At 36.4% G+C, this 20,385-nt stretch overlaps 1 protein-coding gene across 1 annotated transcript in view; it reads left to right on the top strand.

Moving 5' to 3' along the window:
• Window positions 1-19,253, top strand: part of SEL1L (SEL1L adaptor subunit of SYVN1 ubiquitin ligase) — a 29,231-nt gene extending 9,978 nt beyond the window's left edge. The window contains exons 5-21 of the mRNA XM_031593131.2: window positions 304-409; window positions 1,523-1,685; window positions 2,728-2,781; window positions 2,865-2,924; window positions 3,415-3,496; window positions 3,784-3,938; window positions 4,615-4,671; window positions 5,520-5,588; window positions 7,430-7,507; window positions 8,224-8,286; window positions 9,537-9,624; window positions 9,883-10,031; window positions 10,614-10,779; window positions 11,504-11,578; window positions 12,608-12,780; window positions 14,330-14,458; window positions 15,795-19,253. Coding sequence (XP_031448991.1) covers window positions 304-409; window positions 1,523-1,685; window positions 2,728-2,781; window positions 2,865-2,924; window positions 3,415-3,496; window positions 3,784-3,938; window positions 4,615-4,671; window positions 5,520-5,588; window positions 7,430-7,507; window positions 8,224-8,286; window positions 9,537-9,624; window positions 9,883-10,031; window positions 10,614-10,779; window positions 11,504-11,578; window positions 12,608-12,780; window positions 14,330-14,458; window positions 15,795-16,001 — 1,874 coding nt within the window. The 3' untranslated portion in view covers window positions 16,002-19,253. The remainder of the gene's footprint in view (window positions 1-303; window positions 410-1,522; window positions 1,686-2,727; window positions 2,782-2,864; window positions 2,925-3,414; window positions 3,497-3,783; window positions 3,939-4,614; window positions 4,672-5,519; window positions 5,589-7,429; window positions 7,508-8,223; window positions 8,287-9,536; window positions 9,625-9,882; window positions 10,032-10,613; window positions 10,780-11,503; window positions 11,579-12,607; window positions 12,781-14,329; window positions 14,459-15,794) is intronic.
• Window positions 19,254-20,385: the final 1,132 nt, after the last annotated feature.

Here is a 20,385-nt window from a genome sequence, read left to right as displayed (position 1 = left end):
AGCAAGCTTTTCCTGGAAAGCATCCTCCTGAAGGAGGAACCTTTCTTCCATGCACAGCTTGCTTTGGAGCAATGAAAGGAATACTTTAACAGCAAACTCATCACAGAGATCACATGAGATGGTATCTTTGAAGATGCTCAATGTTTCTTTTACCCAGTAGTCACTCAGAGTTGTTTATTGGTCTTCAAAAACACTATTCAAGCTGTATTTACCCTCAAAACAAGTAGGAATTTTGAGAGACCAGTCTTAAGATGTGTAATTGGAGATCTTAATGTTTTGGGTTATTTATTTTGCTTTTAAAAGCTGAAGAGCAGTCCAATAAGAGGAGGCAGATGCAAGAAGCTGAAGATATTTATCAGACTGGAATGAAAATCCTGAATGAAAGCACTAAAAAAGCTCAGAAGAAAGAGTAAGTCTATACCTTCCATCCCTACAAGATAATGACTGTGTAGCTGGTCAGTCTGGCTTAACAATGAATTAACATAAATTAGATGCCTTGGCACTTTCCTGCTTAATGGGACTTAACAATAAGTTAGACAGTGATGGTACTGAAAATAATTTCTGAGGTATCAGTGTCTTCTAAGTGTTGACTTAATGCAAGGTGGTGCTGCGGTTTTCTGCTACGGTCTGAATGTGAGACCTGCCTGAGAAGAGATTGTGTGATACAAGTAGTTGATATGTTACTGTTACTAGATCCTTTTTCAAATGTTTCTTATTATGGTTTTCATTTGTTTTCAAATATTAGATTGGTAAAGAAGAGCTTTTCTTGTCGTGCTCTGTTCGGTCTACAGGGAAGTGTTAATCTTATTCACAAATTACTAAAGCTCTAATAATTAGCTTTTTGTGAGCTACGGTAATGTTTGTGGAAGAAACCCAAAAAAGAAAGAAATGTGTTCTGTTGTTTTTGGTATTTTTACTTTCTACCCCGTAATACAACCAATTGTAGAAGTAGTTTTCAGTTTACTGTAATAATAGCTAAGTTAAGAAGTTAAGTTTAGAACTGCCTGATACTCGTTTTGACAACTTCATCAGGAAGTGGTGACTTCAGGGTACTGATTATTATGTGAGCATGATTACCATGTTGAATTTCTTGATGGAGATAAGGTAGCATATTCTGACCTCAGAAAGCTGAGCTACAGCTAGAGGTTGTCCATCTCCCCTTGACAAAGATAAAGACAGCTAATATCTGTTAGCATCTGATTAAAGAGTATCCAATTTTAAAACAGAGAACTTTGTGACAGTTAGCGTGACTGTTTTATCACATGACTTGTCATGTGTGCAGTTGTCTTGGACCACATATTCGGTATTTTCATCTGAATAATTTTGTACTCATCAAATCAAAGTCTCCAAAGTAGTTTTCAGGCTTCTTTTAATCTGCTGTATTCTGTGAGGTTATTAGAGAAATGGTCCTTGTAAATATTCAGCACGTTACTTAAAATTGTTCATACAAAAATGTGAATTTTATAGGTTTAGGAATGGAATCTGTTCTGCTTTGAAGTGACTAAAATTGTTTTCTTTTAAGAGCATATCAATATCTTCTGAAGGCAGCTGACATGAATCATACCAAGGCAATGGAGAAAGTGTCTTATGCGTTGTTGTTTGGGGATTACTTGAAGCAGAACATACAGTCATCTAAAGAGCTATTTGAAAAACTAACAGAAGAAGGTTCTCCTAAAGGACAAATGGTATGTGAATTCTTAAATTCTGTGAAAATTTCTATACATTTATAAATCGTTTAGATTTATAGATTGTACTTATTTAAAATAGGTTTTACAGATTGTTCTTTCCTCTAGAATGAGATGGAAACAATGAATGTCATCTGTTACCTAGATTTAAAAAAAGGTAGTAGAAACAGGGCTGCTTTTAAGCTGTTTGAAAATGTGATGTGAAACAACTTGATCTCATTGTTACCAGGAGCCACCTGATCTAGCTGTAGGTATCCCTGCTCATTGCAAGAGAGTTGGTCTAGGTGACTTTAAGGGCCCCTTTTTCCAATGGAAACGATTCTGTGATAATTGTTCATTATGTTGAAAATTGTGGCTATTGTCAATTTGAGTGCATCAGTGTTTGCAGATACTTATTTCATTCTCTGTTTCAGAAGCATCAGCTTCTTTGTCTTTAAAAACCATGTTTCCCATTTATTGTTAGAGCACTGATTTGCCTTAGAAAGTGAGAGTATTTTTTTCTGGAGATTTGATCTCAATAAAGATCAGAACTTTTATCGTCTAGAATTCAATACTATCTGCATTAAGTGTTTCTCTATGCTTTGAGAGTTGCCTAGAATAGTTTATGTATGCTGTATCTTCTATGCTACTAGTTTCTGAGTCACACAGCTGTAACAGGTGTTAGAGTAGATACAGTAGTACTTAATTTAAAGAATAAAAGTAACTTGAAAAAATGTAGCCAAGCGATTTTTGTTACTCTAACTGGTATTGTATCTATGTGCCATACATGTATGTAGCAATTCTGAGCTATTTGTTATGTTATGCTGAACTCTGATGAATTGCATTTATGGTAGTTTCTTGAACAACTGAGTGACTTAGGAGCTTGATATTGTAAAATAAGAAAGGAAGGGCCTGGATAGAGGAAGCACGAAGTGAAGGTAGAGAATAGCATATTCTTTTCAACTTCGAGTTGTTGTATGATTCCTTTATAATTATGTATTCCAGGAATATGTAATCGTGGAATTTCCAAGGAGTTTGCTGATTATCTTCATTTTATTTCTAGGCCCTTGGATTTCTATATGCATCTGGTCTAGGAGTCAATTCTAGTCAAGCTAAGGTAACACAAGAAAAAAAAATCATGTGTGTTTTCTTTTTATCTTGGAGGGAGTTATATAATCAGTGATGTTTTTATTTATTAAGGCTCTGGTCTACTACACATTTGGAGCTTTAGGAGGAAATCTGATAGCCCATATGATCTTGGTAAGCACAATTTCCCAGTTTTTATATGCGTGCATTTCCTATTATTCCTCCTTCATTTAAGGAAAAATCTGCTCACTATAAGCTGTGTGCTGCTGTGGATTTAAATGAACCAAGTATATATCCATTTTCACTTAAAGCAAAGTGATATCTGCCTTAGTTATTCTAAGCTGATAAAACTAGTGAAAGCCAAAGATCTTTGCAGAATGTGCTGTTTCAAATGATGTTGAGATTTAAGAGAAAACATAATGTATTTAAGTGGAAAGATGTTTAGGTTTTCACCTGTAAGTTTGTACTTGAGTAATACCTCCTGTTTATTGGATACACTTAGCCTTTTGAATGGTATCTGTCAATTGCTTTTAATGTTTTTGGAATGGTCTCATGACTTTATTTTTGTCTGTCTTGTCAAAACTTGTTCAAGTAATGTGAAAAATGCTTGTAGCCTGGCAGGTATTGAGTTGTCAAGCAAGTGCTGTCTTTGTTTTCTTCTTAGGGTTACCGTTACTGGGCTGGGATAGGAGTCCTACAAAGCTGTGAATCTGCTCTCACTCACTATCGACTTGTAGCCAATCATGGTAAAAGCACTTTTTACTCAACTAATATTTTTGAATGATATAGAAATACCTAGAACGTCTCCTTTTGTCAGCATTAGAGAATTATATTTTTACATTTCTAAGTTATCAGTTTGGTTCTGAATCATAAGGTTTTTTACGTCTATTTTATAGAAATGAATTCTTAAACAGTGTGTTAGTAATTTATTCTCTGTTTAAAAAAAAAAAAAAACAAGCCTGGATCTCTAATGGTTACTCAAAGTTGCAGTATAGTATTTGTATTGAGAAAGTTTTACAAATCTGTTTTCTAGTTGCTAGTGATATTTCATTGACCGGTGGAACAGTGGTTCAGCGGATTCGCTTAGCAGATGAAGTAGAAAATCCAGGAATGGCAAGCGGAATGCTGGAAGAAGACTTGATTCAGTATTACCAGTTTGTAGCAGAGAAAGGCGACGTACAAGCACAGGTAAACTTAAGTTCATTTAATATTTTGCAGGAGTTTGGGAGAATTATATGAAAAGTTTTAGAAAGCTAAAGCTCTAATATCTCTCTGTATTACTCAGCAATCAGGTTGATTGACATTTCCTAGCATCTCTTATGAGAAGGGGCTTATATTTTAGCATGCTTAAGATAGGACTTAAAGAAAAGCAAATATCTGTGGAAAAATAAATCCAAAATATTATCACTTCTGTATCTTAGAAAAGATGATATTGGAGTTCACTGGAAACCAATCAGACTAGTTTAAGAATAGTTTTAGATGTTGTAAGGGAAGTCTTAATCAAAAGAACTGGCCTTGTGAGAGAGCCTCAGTTTCTTACTGCTCTTCTTTTGTGAGATTTCTGCATGGTGCCAGCTTGACCTCTTCTATATGTAACACAGATTGAGGGGAGGACACTGCAGGCCGACTGTCATAATTTAACTCTCAGCTATGACTTAAGAATTGTGTAGAATTGAAATGAACAGTTTATATTTTATTTAGTATAGTCACTTTTTATTATTCTGGGTTAGTTCTCCACTTCATCTTAGCAATAATATGGAAGAAATAGACAAGGACAGAGTAAAATCCTATGTTATCTGTGTTTCTAAGAAAGTAAATTTCCTAAGGACAAGTGATTTATTTGTATTGTACCCTTTATTTTTAGGTTGGTCTTGGACAATTGCACTTGCATGGAGGAAGAGGAGTAGAGCAAAATCATCAGGTAGCCTTTCTGTGTATCTTCAATGTGTATTACAGTTATAGAGGTGCGTTGGAAATAGTGTAGCTGAGAACACAATAAAGCAGAACTCTTAAGTTCCATAAGGTATTTAATGTCTTCAGTAAAATTTTAATTTTGTGTTTAATAAAGTTAGCTTAATATTAGTCATAGAAATGAGGAAGTAAAAATACAAAGATGAGTTTTTCCACTAAGTGTTATCTGAAATTGGCTGAATTTCTGCATATGTAGTAGGATCGTCATGGTGGACTGTGTATACATTAGCAATTATATTCTAACTCACATGAATTTAATGAGTAGTGCACTTCAATAGCCAAAATGATGTGACTAAAATACTACAGTTCATAAATCTGTTTAGAAAGTGAAACTTCTGTTGGCATAAGCTAGCCTAGCTATTTCTCCTAGACATTAAAATAACTATCCTCTGAAAATATATACTGAAAAACTAGAGAGCTGAGTGTGCTGTCCTGAGGATTATTTCAGACTTTGCTACTGACCAGAAATTATGTAACAGCAGCCACCTTAAAAATGGCTCATCTGAAAGAGTTTAAAGAATGTGTTCAATGTCAGAATGAGTATACCCAAGCTTATATACCTGTATAGCTTGTGTTTAGTAGCAATTTTTATTCTCTGCCTTTTGGAATACACTGAGTGGGATTGCTGCTCAGTATTGAGTTTTTATATAGGGAGCTCCATTAAATAAGGTGGGGTTGATAAGCCTTATGCTCAGAAGAACCTGCAGGCTTGACAATTGCACTTGTGCTATATTTTGCAAGAAAAGATACTCAGATCATATATCAAGGTAACTAAAATAGTTGTTTTCCTCTCTACAGCGCGCATTTGAGTACTTCAGTCAAGCAGCTAATGCTGGCAACTCACATGCCATGGCCTTTCTAGGAAAGGTAAATATTGAACGTTCAAAAATAAGACAATTGTCTGTTTCAATAGAATAATACAATAATAAAGCCAATGGAATGAGATTCAACAGGACCGAATGCCAGGTCCTGCACTTTGGCCACAGTAACCCTAGGCAATGCTACAGGCTTTTGGGGTAGAGTGGCTGGAAGACTGTGTAGAGGAAATGGACCTGGGGGTGTTGATTGATGCTCGGCTAAACATGAGCCAGCAGTGTGCCCAGGTGGCCAAGAAGGCCAATGGCATCCTGGCTTGTATCAGAAGTAGTGTGACCAGCAGGAACAGGGAAGTAATTGTCCCCCTGTACTCAGCACTGGTGAGGCCGCACCTTGAGTACTGTGTCCAGTTTTGGGCCCCTCGCTGCAAGAAAGACATTGAGGCCCTGGAGCATGTTCAGAGAAGGGCAACTAAGCTGGTGAGGGGTCTGGAGCACAGGCCATATGAGGAGCCGCTGAGGGAGCTGGGATTGTTCAGACTGGAGAAGAGGAGGCTCAGGGGAGACCTTGTTGCTCTCTATAACTAATTGAAAGGAGGTTGAAGTGAGCTGGGGGTCAGCCTCTTCTCTCATGTGATTAGTGATAGGACTAGAGGGAATGGCTTCAAGCTGCGCCAGGAAAGGTTCAGGCTGGACATTAGGAAATACTACTTCTCTGAAAGGGTGGTCGGGTGCTGGAATGGGCTGCCCAGAGAGGGGGTGGAGTCACTGACCCTGGAGGTGTTCAAGGAACGTTTGGATGTTGTGTTGAGGGACGTGGTTTAGCGAAAACCATTGCTGATGGGTGAATGGTTGGACTGGATGATCCTGTGGGTCTTTTCCAACCTTAGTGATTCTGTGATTCCTATCTCCTGATTTTGTGTAGTCTCAAACTGGAATGCTGGAACCTTCAACTTTGCTTGAAGGTCTGTTTTCTGTTTCCTCTTTCACTTTTGGAAGGTTTGTTTTTAGTGAGTAGTGCTTGAACTAGACCTTTAAAAATAGGAAATGGGTGTCTGGATAGTTAACTGTGGTGTAACAGATGTTTATTCCGGGAAGGAAAAAAGAATTCTTATTCTGTATTGGAAACTGAGATATCTGAATGAGTTACCAGTAGGTTTGCATCAAAGCCTGCAGAATCTGGACCTTCTTATCAGTTTTCTTAGACTTATTTCCTTCTTAAATTTAAATTGGACTGAGAAGCTGCTATTTGTGGTGTGAATGCCCTTCTCCTTAGGAAGGTATTCAGGTCAATTGCCTGAGATCTAGATTGTCAGCTACCTTTACCCTGTGTGAAGAGTTAAATCCTTGTTACTCAGTGTGAGTACCCTCTAAGATTAGACAGCAGTGTACAGTAGCTCTGGTTTACCTTGATTTTCTTACAGCACTGGAGATTAAAAAATTCATGATAAAAGAGCATAGCATGCTTATCAAGGCACCTGACGTAAGAGATTTCAGTATCCTGCTTTCTGGGCTGTATGAATACATATCTGATAAATGTTTGAACCGAATAAGGCTTGGAACAGGGCCTACCAACCAATTTTTGTTTTCAAGCAGTATTTTACATGCTAGTTTAGCTTTACTTCCACTGATCTCAGAGGACTTTTTTTGCCTAATTGTATTTCTCCGCACTGGTTCAGAAGTGAAGGATATTATTACTCAAACCTTTTAACTTTATGGATAGTACATTTTTTCATTGGAATCTAAACCCTCTGAAACTGAAGTTATAGCATAAATACATGTATTCTGCTTTATTTCATAATAAAATAGAGTTGTCTAATGCTACAGCGCTTCATGATATCCACAGAAAACTGAATTATTTGAGTAGTCATGAGAAACGATTTTTTTTTTCAGATGTACTCAGAAGGGAGTGATGTTGTACCTCAGAATAATGAAACAGCTCTTCAGTATTTCAAGAAAGCTGCTGATATGGTATGATTATCTGCTTGCTAAAAATACAGCATCTGCACTATAGAAGTTGAATAGTTCAGAAATACCATTAATGCCTTTTTGCACACTTACGTATTTGTACAGCTGTCTGTATGTGCACTTCTGTCCTAGGCTACAGTTCAACTAAATCCTGAATGTCAAGAATACTGGAGACTGTTCTGATCCTGATCATCTTGACTTGATAATTTCCTACATTCACTAAAAGTTTCTGATATGCCCCATTACCTTCCCTAATACTGAAGGAATACAGTTCTACATACTTCTGTAGGGATGCTGGTGATTAACGCAGGACCACCAGCAATCTGCCTCAATTTAGTACAGATTCTTTGAGCTTTGCTAATTGTTTTGGGGGTTTCTATGGCATTCAGAATGCTTCAAACTTGGAAAAACTAAAGATGAATAAGTTATTAGTGCTCTAGCTTCCTATGGGTGAGTGTTCAACATCTTGAAAATGCACTGTAGACTTTCATAACTATCATAAAAATTTTTTTCCTGTTTTAATCACCTTTGTAGCTATTGAGTAAAATTTACCAGATACGCTATTTTCTTAAATAACTATTGCTTAATAATTTGTTTTGCATGTTTTCATCTATTTCAGCACTACTTGTTTTTGTGTTGCTAAAGAGATGCAAAATTTGAAAGATTTAACTGTAGGCTTGATTTGCTTTACAGATTTTTATTTTTTTTTTTGGTTTCAGGGTAATCCAGTTGGGCAGAGTGGGTTAGGAATGGCTTACCTCTATGGAAGAGGTGTTCCAGTGGTAAGTTTTTGATGGTCATCTTTCTAGGTGTAGTGGAAATGCTAAATCATGGCCAGAATCAGTGATTGAGCACCTGGTGGGAAGGCAGGGCCAACCCAGGGGATCTCAGGTGCAAGCAATACACCTGAGTGACTGGAAAGGGTGGAGCCAAGATCTGCCCCTTCCCAGACCTCATTTAAGTGTTGGCAGTGAGGATGAGGGTGTCTCTTGCTGGAGATCCCTGCCCACTTGAGGCCTTCCAAAGGTAAGCAGCTCTTTTTCTTCATTTCTGCATCTGTGGCTGCTGCATTTGGGTTTGTTCTCATTTGCTGTAGCCAAAGACTTCGCCACCTATTATCATCCCAGTGTAGCATTATACTAGTCACAGCTGGTTGTGCTGTTTTTGTAACTTGTTTTCTATAAGCTGTAACTTGTTTTCTACAAGCTCTTTCCCTGGAGAGGAGTACTGTAGAACACTTACTTGTGAAGAATTATATTGCTCTGAAAACTTCATGGAGAAACTTGTAATATAAAAATAATAGTAATTCAATGAAGGGTTAACTCTTAAACACATTAAGTTCCTTCTAACAAGTTTAAAAATATTGCCAGAGCTGTTAGAAAAGTGGGGCAGCGTGAAATTTTTGCTGGAGTTTTGAACTTAGCTTTAATTTTCTTGTGAAGCAAAGCAAGCCTTAACTGCCCCCAATTTTGTCTCTTGTGATAGTGGAGAAACACCTTGAGGCTTTTAATTAGTTCATTGGCCTCATTGCATTACCAACACAGAGGTCTCTTTTTTTCTGTCAAGTGTTTTATTTTTAGTTATATAAACAGATACTCATAAAGTTGAATTTTCCAAGTTGAGGAAACAAGTTGCTTGCTTTTGAAACAGCACAGAACATCTCTTGTGCTATAACTATTTGTAGCAATGTTACGTGTGGATGCCAGCTTTCATTTGGCCTCTAGAGGTTCCTGCCAAACTCAATCATTCTATGTGATTCTGTAAGTTATGTGGTTCAACCCACATGCTGCAGTAGGGCTTTCTAGAGTTAGTTGCTCGGGACCATCTACAACCAGCCATCTTCTGAATATCTCCAAGGAGGGAGACACCACAGTCTCTCTTGGCAACCTGTTCACTTGTCAGTTAGAGTATGTCTTGTATGTCTTATTTTTATATCTTAAGCCTGTAGCTGTTTCATTTTACACATGTTCTCTCTTTATTTAAATTGTGCTATATTGCAAGGCTTTAATGACTGGACCCAATCTTCCTGCAGAACTATGAGCTAGCTTTGAAGTATTTCCAGAAGGCTGCAGAACAGGGATGGGTTGATGGACAACTTCAGCTGGGTTCCATGTATTACAGTAAGTGGCATCAAAACAATTTGCCAGGTATAAACAACTGCCATTTCAGTATCTGTTCACTAGGTGGCATTAAAGGTGTGGATATACTGCATGTATACTGCAGTGTTACTGCACTGCATTTGTTTTGTCCTATTTGTCTTTCTCCCCACAGATCTATGTAAAACCTTTCTGTAATGTTTTTTAGAGATTATGTACTGTATTTCATATGACTTTGCATGTAATGAGAAATGAGTAGCATTGACTTAATATTTCTTTTAGATGGTATTGGAGTCAAGAGAGACTACAAACAAGCTTTGAAATATTTTAATTTGGCCTCCCAGGGTGGCCATATTCTGGCTTTTTATAATCTGGCTCAGATGCATGCTACTGGCACTGGAGTGATGCGTTCTTGTCATACTGCTGTTGAGGTAAGGTCATCCATTTATAATGCAAGTCAAATAACGTTAACTTGCAAATGATTGGATATAACTATGTCAGTTTACATAAGATATGTTGTAGTTAAAATTCATTGGTGAGTGCAGAGCCAAGGCTATCATAAAGGAAAATGTTAAATTATTGAATTGCTTTGTATCTCGTGAGAAAAACCTTTAAATTTTTTTGTTGCTGTGATGTGACATTTGTTTTCTTAGCTTTGAAGAAAATCAGATGAACGTAATACAAAGCACACTCCAGTATTAAAGTACTGATTTTTTTCATTTAGACATAGTTTCAAGTGTACAATTTAAGCTGAGAAATAGGAAATTTTTTGAAAGCTCTTGTTCAGTATATTTCTAAGTAAACAGCTGAATCTTGGTGTGTATTTACTTAGGAATCTATATAATCTATATCTTAAAATAAGCCTGTCTTAAGCAGAGAATTTATCGATTGAGCTTTTCTTGTGAATTGCAAATGCTTTTAACAGGTGTTTGAATGTTCAAAGTTTACCTCCTGTAAAAGACAAATTTCTGAAGTTCCTCACAGACTTCTCCCTCTTCTCTATTCTACTGCAGTTGTTTAAGAATGTTTGTGAACGAGGACGCTGGTCTGAAAGACTTATGACTGCATACAACAGCTATAAAGATGGTGATTCAAATTCTGCTGTTGTTCAGTATCTTCTTTTGGCAGAACAAGGCTATGAAGTTGCACAAAGCAATGCTGCTTTCATACTTGATCAAAGTAAGGACTCCAACTTGTACTCAGAAGGTTTATTGAGCTCACCTGTAATAGTCCTGTTAGTAGAACTTTAGAATTCTTGAAGATCTATCTTGTTCAGTTAGCACTTCAATGGAACTTTTGTCACCTTTCCTCCTTTTCACACTGGAAAATTGTTAGTCTTTTCACCTCTATAGCTTTCTAACTTTCAAGTTAGGAAACACTTAAAATTTGGCTTCTGGAATTTAAGAATAGGATAGTGAGTGTTTTTCGAAGGGGCTTTAGTGACTCATCTTTACATAAGCTAAAGCTGACACAGTAATGGTATCAGTTGTGGCTGGGACCTAGCATCTTGCTCTGGGTTAAAATTCCAATTATTATATCTATAAATCTACATCTCAATTTGAGATTAATGTAAAACTGTTATATACACTTCATACAGAGAATCTTTAACTGTAAGGTAGTATGCCTGAAACCATATTCACACTCCAAGTGAAAAAAATTGAGACCTTTTGAGGTAAAACCATATGGTTTGTTCACTACTTCTGTGTGGGGGGAGATGTGGAGGGGAAAAAAAAAAAAAAAAAAGTATTTCTTACTGATTTCAGACCCACTGAATCATGTGTAGGCAGTAGCACCCTTAAATTTTTAATCTGTTTCTGTATACTGCATATAAGCTTTTTAGGGCAGCTAGGGGTGTGTGTGTGTGTACCAGGTTCTCACTTAACTGAATTAATTCCCTTTCCAGAAGAAGCTAGCATAGTAGGAGAAAATGAAACATATCCACGAGCATTACTTCACTGGAATAGAGCAGCTTCTCAAGGTACGTTTGTACTTCACAATTCCAGTTACATCAGATATCAGATTCACTCATCTCTCCTTCCTTGCTTCATGAAGAAAAAAAGCTTATCTGTTCTGTTCAACGTTAGTCATATTCCACAAGAGCTAGTGGCTGTTCTTTTATTCCACTGGTAGCCATGAAGTTATTGCTTCATGACTGTAGGTATATTGCACTCTCTCTCTCTCTCTCTCTCTCTATATATATATATGTATATATATATATTGCATTTCTCTTGCCATTCTACTTGAGATTATAGAGCAGTATTAAACATTGAGAAATGTATATTTACTTGAATATTTTAATCCACTTTTTAATGTAGATACAAAATACTTTCAGGATTTTGGTACTTGTCATCATTTATAAGAAATGTAATTTCTTATCGAAAGTGATCAAGAATGCAGCCTTGTTCAACAAAGCAGAGTTTAAACTCTAGTACTTGTGATCCTATAGTAAAATACACAAATCTAAGTTTAATAATCTTATATGTCAGTGTGAGTTCTCTAACCTTCACACAGGTTCATCTATGTAAATGTCAGTCTATCAGCTTTCTACTTAAAGGCAAGGTATGATTTAAATGGAGCATAAGATTTTGTCTGAAAATATTTAGACTTTTACTAGAAGTATTCAGTTACCAAGTGACTGTCAGAGACTTCAATTTGTTTTCATTGTTTTTGTTTTAAAAACAATTCTGTAGTCCTTAATGACCATATAACTTAAGGAAAAAAGCTTTTCATTTGTGACTATGGAGATTACATAGCTTTTCAATTTGTACTGGTAGTAGAAATGTTGGTAGGATTACTGGGAGAAGTACTTTCTAGAAAACAGAAGTCAGTGTGGGTTGTCTAAACCCAAGTATTTCTTTTGAAAATAAAGCTGTTGTGAGAGACGTGAAAAAGAGGAACTATTACTTCATACAGTTTGCATAAAGCCCATAATGAAGCTTCATATGAAATGAAAGGTTTACTTTGACTAGATGTTTTTTATGGTGGCTTTTTAATTGTTTCTTTGTAGGATACACAGTTGCAAGAATTAAACTTGGAGATTACCATTTCTATGGATTTGGTACTGATGTTGATTATGAAACAGCATTTATTCACTATCGACTGGCATCAGAGCAACAGCACAGTGCCCAAGCAATGTTCAATCTGGGCTACATGCATGAGAAGGGATTGGGCATCAAGCAGGTGAGTGAGATGTAAGCTGATAGGCAGGTTCATTAACAGTACATTTACTAATATTAAAATCCCTAATCATAGTGGACTTTAGCCACTACGTAGTCACTTAGCGGGAATTTGCGTACCTCAATACAGTCTCCCTTAGCAATTACAGAAGTATATCCACTTTTTTCCACATGCTTTTGTGTGTGAGGAAGTAAGGTATAGGCAGGGAAAAAATTGCCCTTAATTGTGAAGTTTGGCAAAAGGGTAACTCATTTGCATCCACTTTTGTAATGTGTTCAAGACTTCAAAATATAGTAAAAGAAATCAAATCAATTCCAGATTCAGACTACTTCTGCACGAGATTGTTTCTGCTTATGATTCGGTGCTTGAAAGTATATTGAGCTCTTCTTTTCAAAATGTCATGATATTGAAAACAAATGAACTGACTTTTCAGAGGATGTGAACAATGCGATTGTTAGATGTGGCTTTTCAAATTAGGCTAGACTACAGTTTGCTTTACATAATACTGAAAGAAGGCAGCGCATTTATAGGAATATGTATCGGATCTTAGAATCTTTTGAATTGGAAGGGACCGTTAAAGGTCATCTAGATCAACTCCTCTGTGGTGAACACATTTACAGCAAGATCAGTCTGTGTCTAGGGGCAGGGCTTCTGCTACATCTCTGGGCAACCTGATCCGGTGTATTTACAAAAAAAAAAACACACTTCATGCCCAGTCTTAATCTCCTCTCTTTTAGTTTGAAACCATTTTCCCCATACCCTATCTCAAGAGACCCTGCTAGAGAGTCTGTCCCCTTCTTTCTTCTAGCCCTCTGTGAGATAATGAAAGGCCACTATCATGTCACCCTGAAGCCTTCTCTTCTCCAGACTGAACAGCCCCTAAATCAACTAAAATGTACAGAATCCTTTACATATTCTTATATATGTCAGAATAATGAAATTTGTATTTGTATGCTAATTCTGAGCAACCTACCTTACTTTTTAAGCTTCTGTGAAATTGGCTGGCTGTTGATGTTCATGCTTTTGCCACACTGCTCTCACTTATGCATGTTGGTTTACAATAAAAAGTAGAATCTAATCTGGGAATATGTTCAGAAATGGTTAGAAGTTGCAGTCATTCTGCAGGAGGCATGCTGTACTATAGCTGGGAGGAGTTGTTGCTATGTACTCCTACACGGCTTCTGTTTTCTTACTCTTTCTCATTTGGTATGGTGTTGCATGCATAAAGTATACTCAAGTTATTATCTAAATATAGGCTTTATTTTACAGTGCATGGTTTGAATTAATTAATACTAATCTCTTTATTAGCTTCAATTCCAGCATCAATTGTACTAGCTTTATCTTTGGATGTAAGCTTCTACTTGTGTATTCAAAGATGATTGTCCCTCAGAAAAAAAAAAAAAGAGGGTTGTACTTGAATGGCTTTTGTTTAACTCAACCAAGAAAAAAACATATTTTCAAATGACAGCATATATTTTTATATAGAAAAAGCTCTAGATCTTATAACTACTTGAGCTCTTCAGAACTGATTTTTATATCTTTTTAATCGTAGGATATTCATCTTGCAAAACGATTCTATGATATGGCTGCTGAAGCAAGCCCAGATGCCCAGGTTCCAGTCTTCCTAGCTCTTTGTAAGCTTGGAGTGATATACTCTGTGCAGTATATACGAGAAATCAATGTAAGTAGAATTAAAAAGATAAATGTTTACAACTCAGTCTTCTTTTAAAAGAATAGGTATCTTATTGGAGCAGAAGTCTTATGTGAGCCTTAAAGTAAATTTTTCGTTTTTGATGTTGTCTTTTAAACTTGTAGAAGCTACAGTTCTTATCTGTGCAATTGTGGGAAACTGAGATGAGCCTAGACAGTGCTGTTCAGTGCTGTTCTTCACTTGAAGAGAATATGCAAACCTATTTGACTGCTGCTAGCCAAGCATCTGATGTTAAAACTGACCAACTGTTACAATGACTGCTTAGGAGAAAAGAGATGCTCTTTTTGTAGTCCCAATTCTTTTGCTGTTTTACATTCAGTTGTAATAATCCCACTTGAGTCATGTTTGCTTATATTTGGCAGTTATCATACAGAGTTTCTGCCTAATGTTGGAACTGAAAAAAATACTTGGAATTTAGGTGATTTTTTTTCCATATGCTATCTGAAATATTCTTTAGTATTCTGACTTCTTACTATCTTTTGGATTACTTGATAAATTCATATGATAGGAAAGCTATTTCCTCTTAGAGCAAACTTGATTTCAGGCAGTTCAGGTAAGACTGGAAATTAACAGTCTGAAATTTTCAAGAGTGAATGATTGAAACTTTTTAAATCAGTTGAGCAAGTAATCAGTGTTCACAGAAGCTACTACGCAGAACACTGGTGTTTGAAGTTTTAGATCTCCTGTCAATAGGTTTATTAACAGTGACTGTCGTACAAGCAATGTCACTGTAGGAAAACATGGTTGTGTTGGCTACAGCTTATGCAAGTTGTAGTCTGATAAAAAGACAGTTCACATAACTAACAGTGAAATGTTTTGGCTGATAATTTCCCTGTAAGTTATCTACGTGAATCTCAGTGTCATATAACTTAATTATCCTTGAACTTAGTGTTCCATTGTTCACAATAGTCTGCAGATGCTTCCCTGTTTGGCTGGGCTGAGTTCATTTCCTCTTTGTATGTAGTATTTGCACCCCTCACTTCAAGACAACTAATATAAGAACGAGGTACATAACAATTTAAATTCTTTGTACTTGCTGCATGTGTGAAAACCACAAAGCTGTGTATCAGGAACAGTATCTTTAGAATAGCTCCTTCTACAGAACATTGCTATTATTGGCATTTAACTCCTGAAAATTGAGAATGTCATTGTAGTTATTATTTTTTATTCTCAGGAATAATAGAGGGGAAGAGTAGCAGTTCTAAGACTTCAGTAGCTTGTACATTAAAGATATTAGAAGTAAAATATAAAATTAAAATCTTCCTATTCTTGTTCTCTGACATGATAATATGGACTTCTTTCTTAGTTAAGGGAAGTGTTCTCACATATTGATATGGACCAGCTGCTTGGGCCTGAGTGGGACCTTTACCTTATGACCATCATCACCTTGCTTCTGGGAACAATTATAGCTTATAGACAAAGGCAACATCAGGCAATTCCCAGACCAGCAGGACTACGACCAGCTGTGCCTCAACAAGAACCACCACCTCCAGAGCATCAACCACCGCAATAGCAACAAGAGCCTCAGCAAAAGAACTGGATTTTTCCAAGAAGAACAACTTTCATTGTGATTTAGGACTTCAGATTAATGGTCCCTTCCATAAAAGAGGCACAGAGAAGTTTATAAGGATTATAATATGGAAGCTGCTTAGAATGATGCCTTTTTCAGGGATAAGAAATTTCTTCTGAAACTGATTTGAATGTTATTTCAGTGCCAATGGAATAACACTATGGCTTTTTTCATGGAAACACAAGTGTGCTACTACAAAAAATGTTGCCTGCTGTATCTAGTTCCTCTTTATTCGGAGTCCTTTTCATCTTAGAGAGAAAGAAGGCTAGCATTAGAAGATTTCTGCCTGCCTGATAGCAGCTGCCCTATAAAAATAATGAGTTTAAGGCCAGTTTCATTTCAAGAAGCTGAACTGTATTTGAAGTTCAAAACAGCTGGAGCTCTATGAATTCATATTCTGATCTCCACCCCACGTATTTCTACGATCCTTATTTGATTTGTCTAACACTTTAGTCTTTTATGCTGTCTTGAATGGTTTAATCTGGATTGTTTATAAGTTCTGTAAAACTAAACCAGCAAACATGTCATTGCATTTGTTCTTTTTTTTGAGTATTTTCCTTCATTACCATCAAAGTAGACAGTTGCAAACAGTGTGTAGCCCAGGACAAGAGTTGAAACAGATACAGTTTGTAAAACTAATTAGTTGAAAACTATGCAGGCAATGCCCAGTTCTCACATCCTTCTAAAAGGTTTTTTGGAGCCTCTTAACTTGCAATCCTTTGTAATGTAAGGAGAAGTCACTAGTGTCTTTAAATAGTGTAACCTTGCTGTTACAGAGAGACTGAGTCTATTTACATTGCAGAAAGCAGCAGTGTTAGTGTGGGCACTGAAGAAAGAACAGAGCCATAAAACTCTGAGTTAGCCTACACCTTTTTTGCTTTAAGTAGAGGAAGCCTTGTTTTTTATTTTCGATGATACTGCATGTTATCTGCACTGTAAGAAGATCCTCTTGCAGATGAAGTGTAGTGTCTTCTGTGCATCTGTTTAATGCATCTGCAACAGAAAAACAGAAGGGCCCCAAAGGCATGTACTTCCTAGAGAAAGGTGTGGACTTAAGCCAGTGATGCTACCTGTTCAGTTAACTGATTAAAAAATCCTGTGTTAAATCACAACAGTGGCCTACCCTTTTTGTACCAGACATACATGAGAAAGTCAGCCAGTGTTTCTGAGTAGCTGTACAACCTGAGAATCCCCTGTAACAAAATCTGAAGACAGCTAATATTGATCTTCCTACCACCAAGTTAGTGCTGGCCTTTTTTGGAGTATAGAGAGTATGTATGACCTGTGGGCATATGTTTTTGGACTGCAAGAAGTTAGTGACAGTTTATCATTGAACTACAATTTCAGGGTATGAGGCTGGGAAACAGTATCCTAGATGTAACAAATACAGATGTTTGTGCTCTTGGCAAGTCAGTTAAATACCTGTTTCTGTGCTAGTGTTTAAACCCTTGAATATGCTGTCCTGAAGTACAACGAAATAAAAATGATAAGGCTTTAGCTTCTCTCTAACAAAATCTACTTCATTGAAAGGGTTAAGAGCTTTCTTTCATACACTTTTTTTCAGTGCATTGGCATAGACTTTGATCTGTTTTTATACTTAATGCAATTGTTGCATAATATATCTGTAGTTTGGGAGAGAGAGAAGGAAAGATACTGTTCTGTGAACTGAAATGTCATGGATGACTTAGTTAAAATATAGGTAGAGCTTCTCAGTACTTCAAAATGCTGCTTCTGTTTATGTGGAGACAAATCCATCATTGCAGTTTGATGGAGGGTTGCAGCATGTGATAGAGGAATATTTTTGTTTCAGTCTTTATCATTATCAGTTGGAACAGTATTGAACTGAAATGTAGAGTCTGGAATGTACAGCACTCCCCAGTTGAGTTTCTAAGGTACCTGTGACTTCTGAGCACTTCCTCTGAAGTATTTTTTGCCTCTGTCATCTCATCTAATAGTTCTTTTCTAGCTCAGCATGAATAAATTAAAGATTATATGGAAAATGTTTTCCAGTTAACTATCACTGATTCATTGATCTCTTAGGATGTTTAATAATTTTGTTACTGCTTTATTAAAGTGTTTTTGTTGTTTTTATCTGCTAGAACTAAATTCTAAAAGCTCTGTTTGCATGAGACTCTCTCTTCATTGTTGCTATGTGACAGTCTTAAAGCTAGCTTTTCACTGAACTGATGCATTTTTACAACTAAGAAATCAGCGGAAGAAAATGGCTGAAGATCAGCAAATTATTCCATTTTAAAGAACTGCTTTTTGAAGAAGCAATAAGGAAGTCTTTCTGCTTTTTTCCCCAGTTTCTACCAAATTGCTACCACTAACTTTTTTCAGATGACATTCATTTGAGTGAAGTGGTAGTAGTAAAGAGGTACTTACCGTGAGTAATAGCAAGTTAACTCAGGGATTAAAGAAATGAATACATTTTCTAAACCATTTGTCATACAACATCACTTCAGCTTCTGAGACAATCCCTTGCTACTCTACTCTGAAACTTGCGTTTTGAGGGAAATATGTTTAACTCTTACTAGCAATATGTTTCTTGTGTGCTTATTTTGTCAAACTGCTTTTTTTCCCTAAGGAATTGGATTGCTCAGTTGTTTGCAGTGAAGTGCTCTTGCCTTTTGGTAATAGGTTGTCCTGTAGCTTATATGCAGAATTATTTTAGAAGGGATACTTAATTTTAAGAGAAGCGTTTTTACTTATCTGAAGTGTTCTTTGAATGGAAAAACTGTATTCTTTGTGGTGACTTAGGCCTGAGCATACCTATTTGACCTTCCCAGACACCTGCTCTTTTCTCCCTGAAGGGAGAATAACAACTATAAAGAGCAGTAACTATTGTCAGTGGGAGTTCTGTATGCAAGAAAACAGTAGAAAGATGTGGTGGAAAACTTTTCTACACCTGCATTGTTAATTAAACACATCAGCTGTTTCAGCTGTTCTTGCAGTCTGAAAATAATATGAGGAAACTAAGGTTCTACTTCTTCCCTTTGAGATTTGGCCCAGGGCTTAACCTATCAAAATAATTTTCCTTGCTTTGTATTTTGGTTGTAGGAGAATCTAAGTGCAGGTAAGGCCTTTGATATAAATATCCCAGTGAGACTCCTGGTGCAGACCTTATTTACTACTTAGTCATCTTCCATGAAACATCAGCTGCTCTTATTAAACTTAATAGTAAAAAAAAAAAAATGAAGAACTATCAAATATTCTTCTTGGAGAAGAGCATTAAATTGTGGGTTGTGAAAGGACTTTTAAGACTATGCATTATTTAGTTTCCACCTACTTTATGCTAGTTTTGGCCTTTAAGGATTATATTACAGGGGGTCACAGTCACCTTTGCAAGTTGCTTTATTTTTAGATAGGCAACAATAAACTGAAATTTTATTTTTGTTTCAGAGAATATTAAACTAAAAAAAAAAAAATCTTAGTTTGGTTTGAGAACTACTGGAAATGCATATGGCATAGGATTTCCCCCTCAAATAGTCCTTTGTTTTTATCAGCTGCAGTTCTTTAAAGAGTCTTGTAGGACTTTTGTAAATTTATTTTGTATTTAAAATCAGTATAAAGGCTGGTCAAATGTAATATAATTGTGTAAACAAATTCTGTTAATAGAAAGATGTACAGATTCATTTTGTACTGTATCTTTACTCTTGTGAAATAAAGATACCACTTGTGTGGTTACATTCAGTGTTTACATTGCTTATGGTAACAGAGGATATCAACTGTAAATCATTTATATTGTTATTTGTCACTACTGAATGCATACCTTATGAGGATGCTCGTTTCACTTTTATTCCTCTTCAAAAACAAAACAGAGGTAGTTTAGGGGGGTGTAGGAAAGAGAAATGGAAATTATGCATTGTATTTTAGATGTGCTAGACTTGTCTTCTGTGTGTGTGATACTTGTTTCTAGTATATGCAGCATCTGGACTGTGTGTGGCAAGCGGGTATATGAATGTGTCTGGGGAGTGTGAAAAAGAAAAGGAGTTCTAAGTAGCTAAAGCTGCTGCCAGTAGCACTTGCTGCAGGTAGCTAACAAAATGTAACTGCTGATACTAAAACCAACTTGAACCTGATGTACAAAACAAAGCTCACTAAGCTTGAGCTACAAGTTGACAAGCCTGTAGGTGAGGTCACTGTTTTCTGTCATGGGAGAAATAAAAGATTCTAGTCCTTTTACTGGGGGGGGCTTCCTCAGAAGCTGAGCTGGAGTTCTACTTATCCAGTTAGTGAATAGTTTTTCTCCTTGTAAAGATGACATGGTTTTAAGTTGAAACAGGGAAGATTTAGGTTGGATACCGGTGGAAGATCTTTACTATGA

This window comes from Phasianus colchicus, chromosome 5, assembly GCF_987193195.1.
Source record: "Phasianus colchicus chromosome 5, bPhaCol1.hap1.1, whole genome shotgun sequence".
In the NCBI taxonomy this organism is placed as follows: domain Eukaryota; kingdom Metazoa; phylum Chordata; class Aves; order Galliformes; family Phasianidae; genus Phasianus; species Phasianus colchicus.
This window is presented reverse-complemented; position numbering and strand designations above follow the sequence as displayed.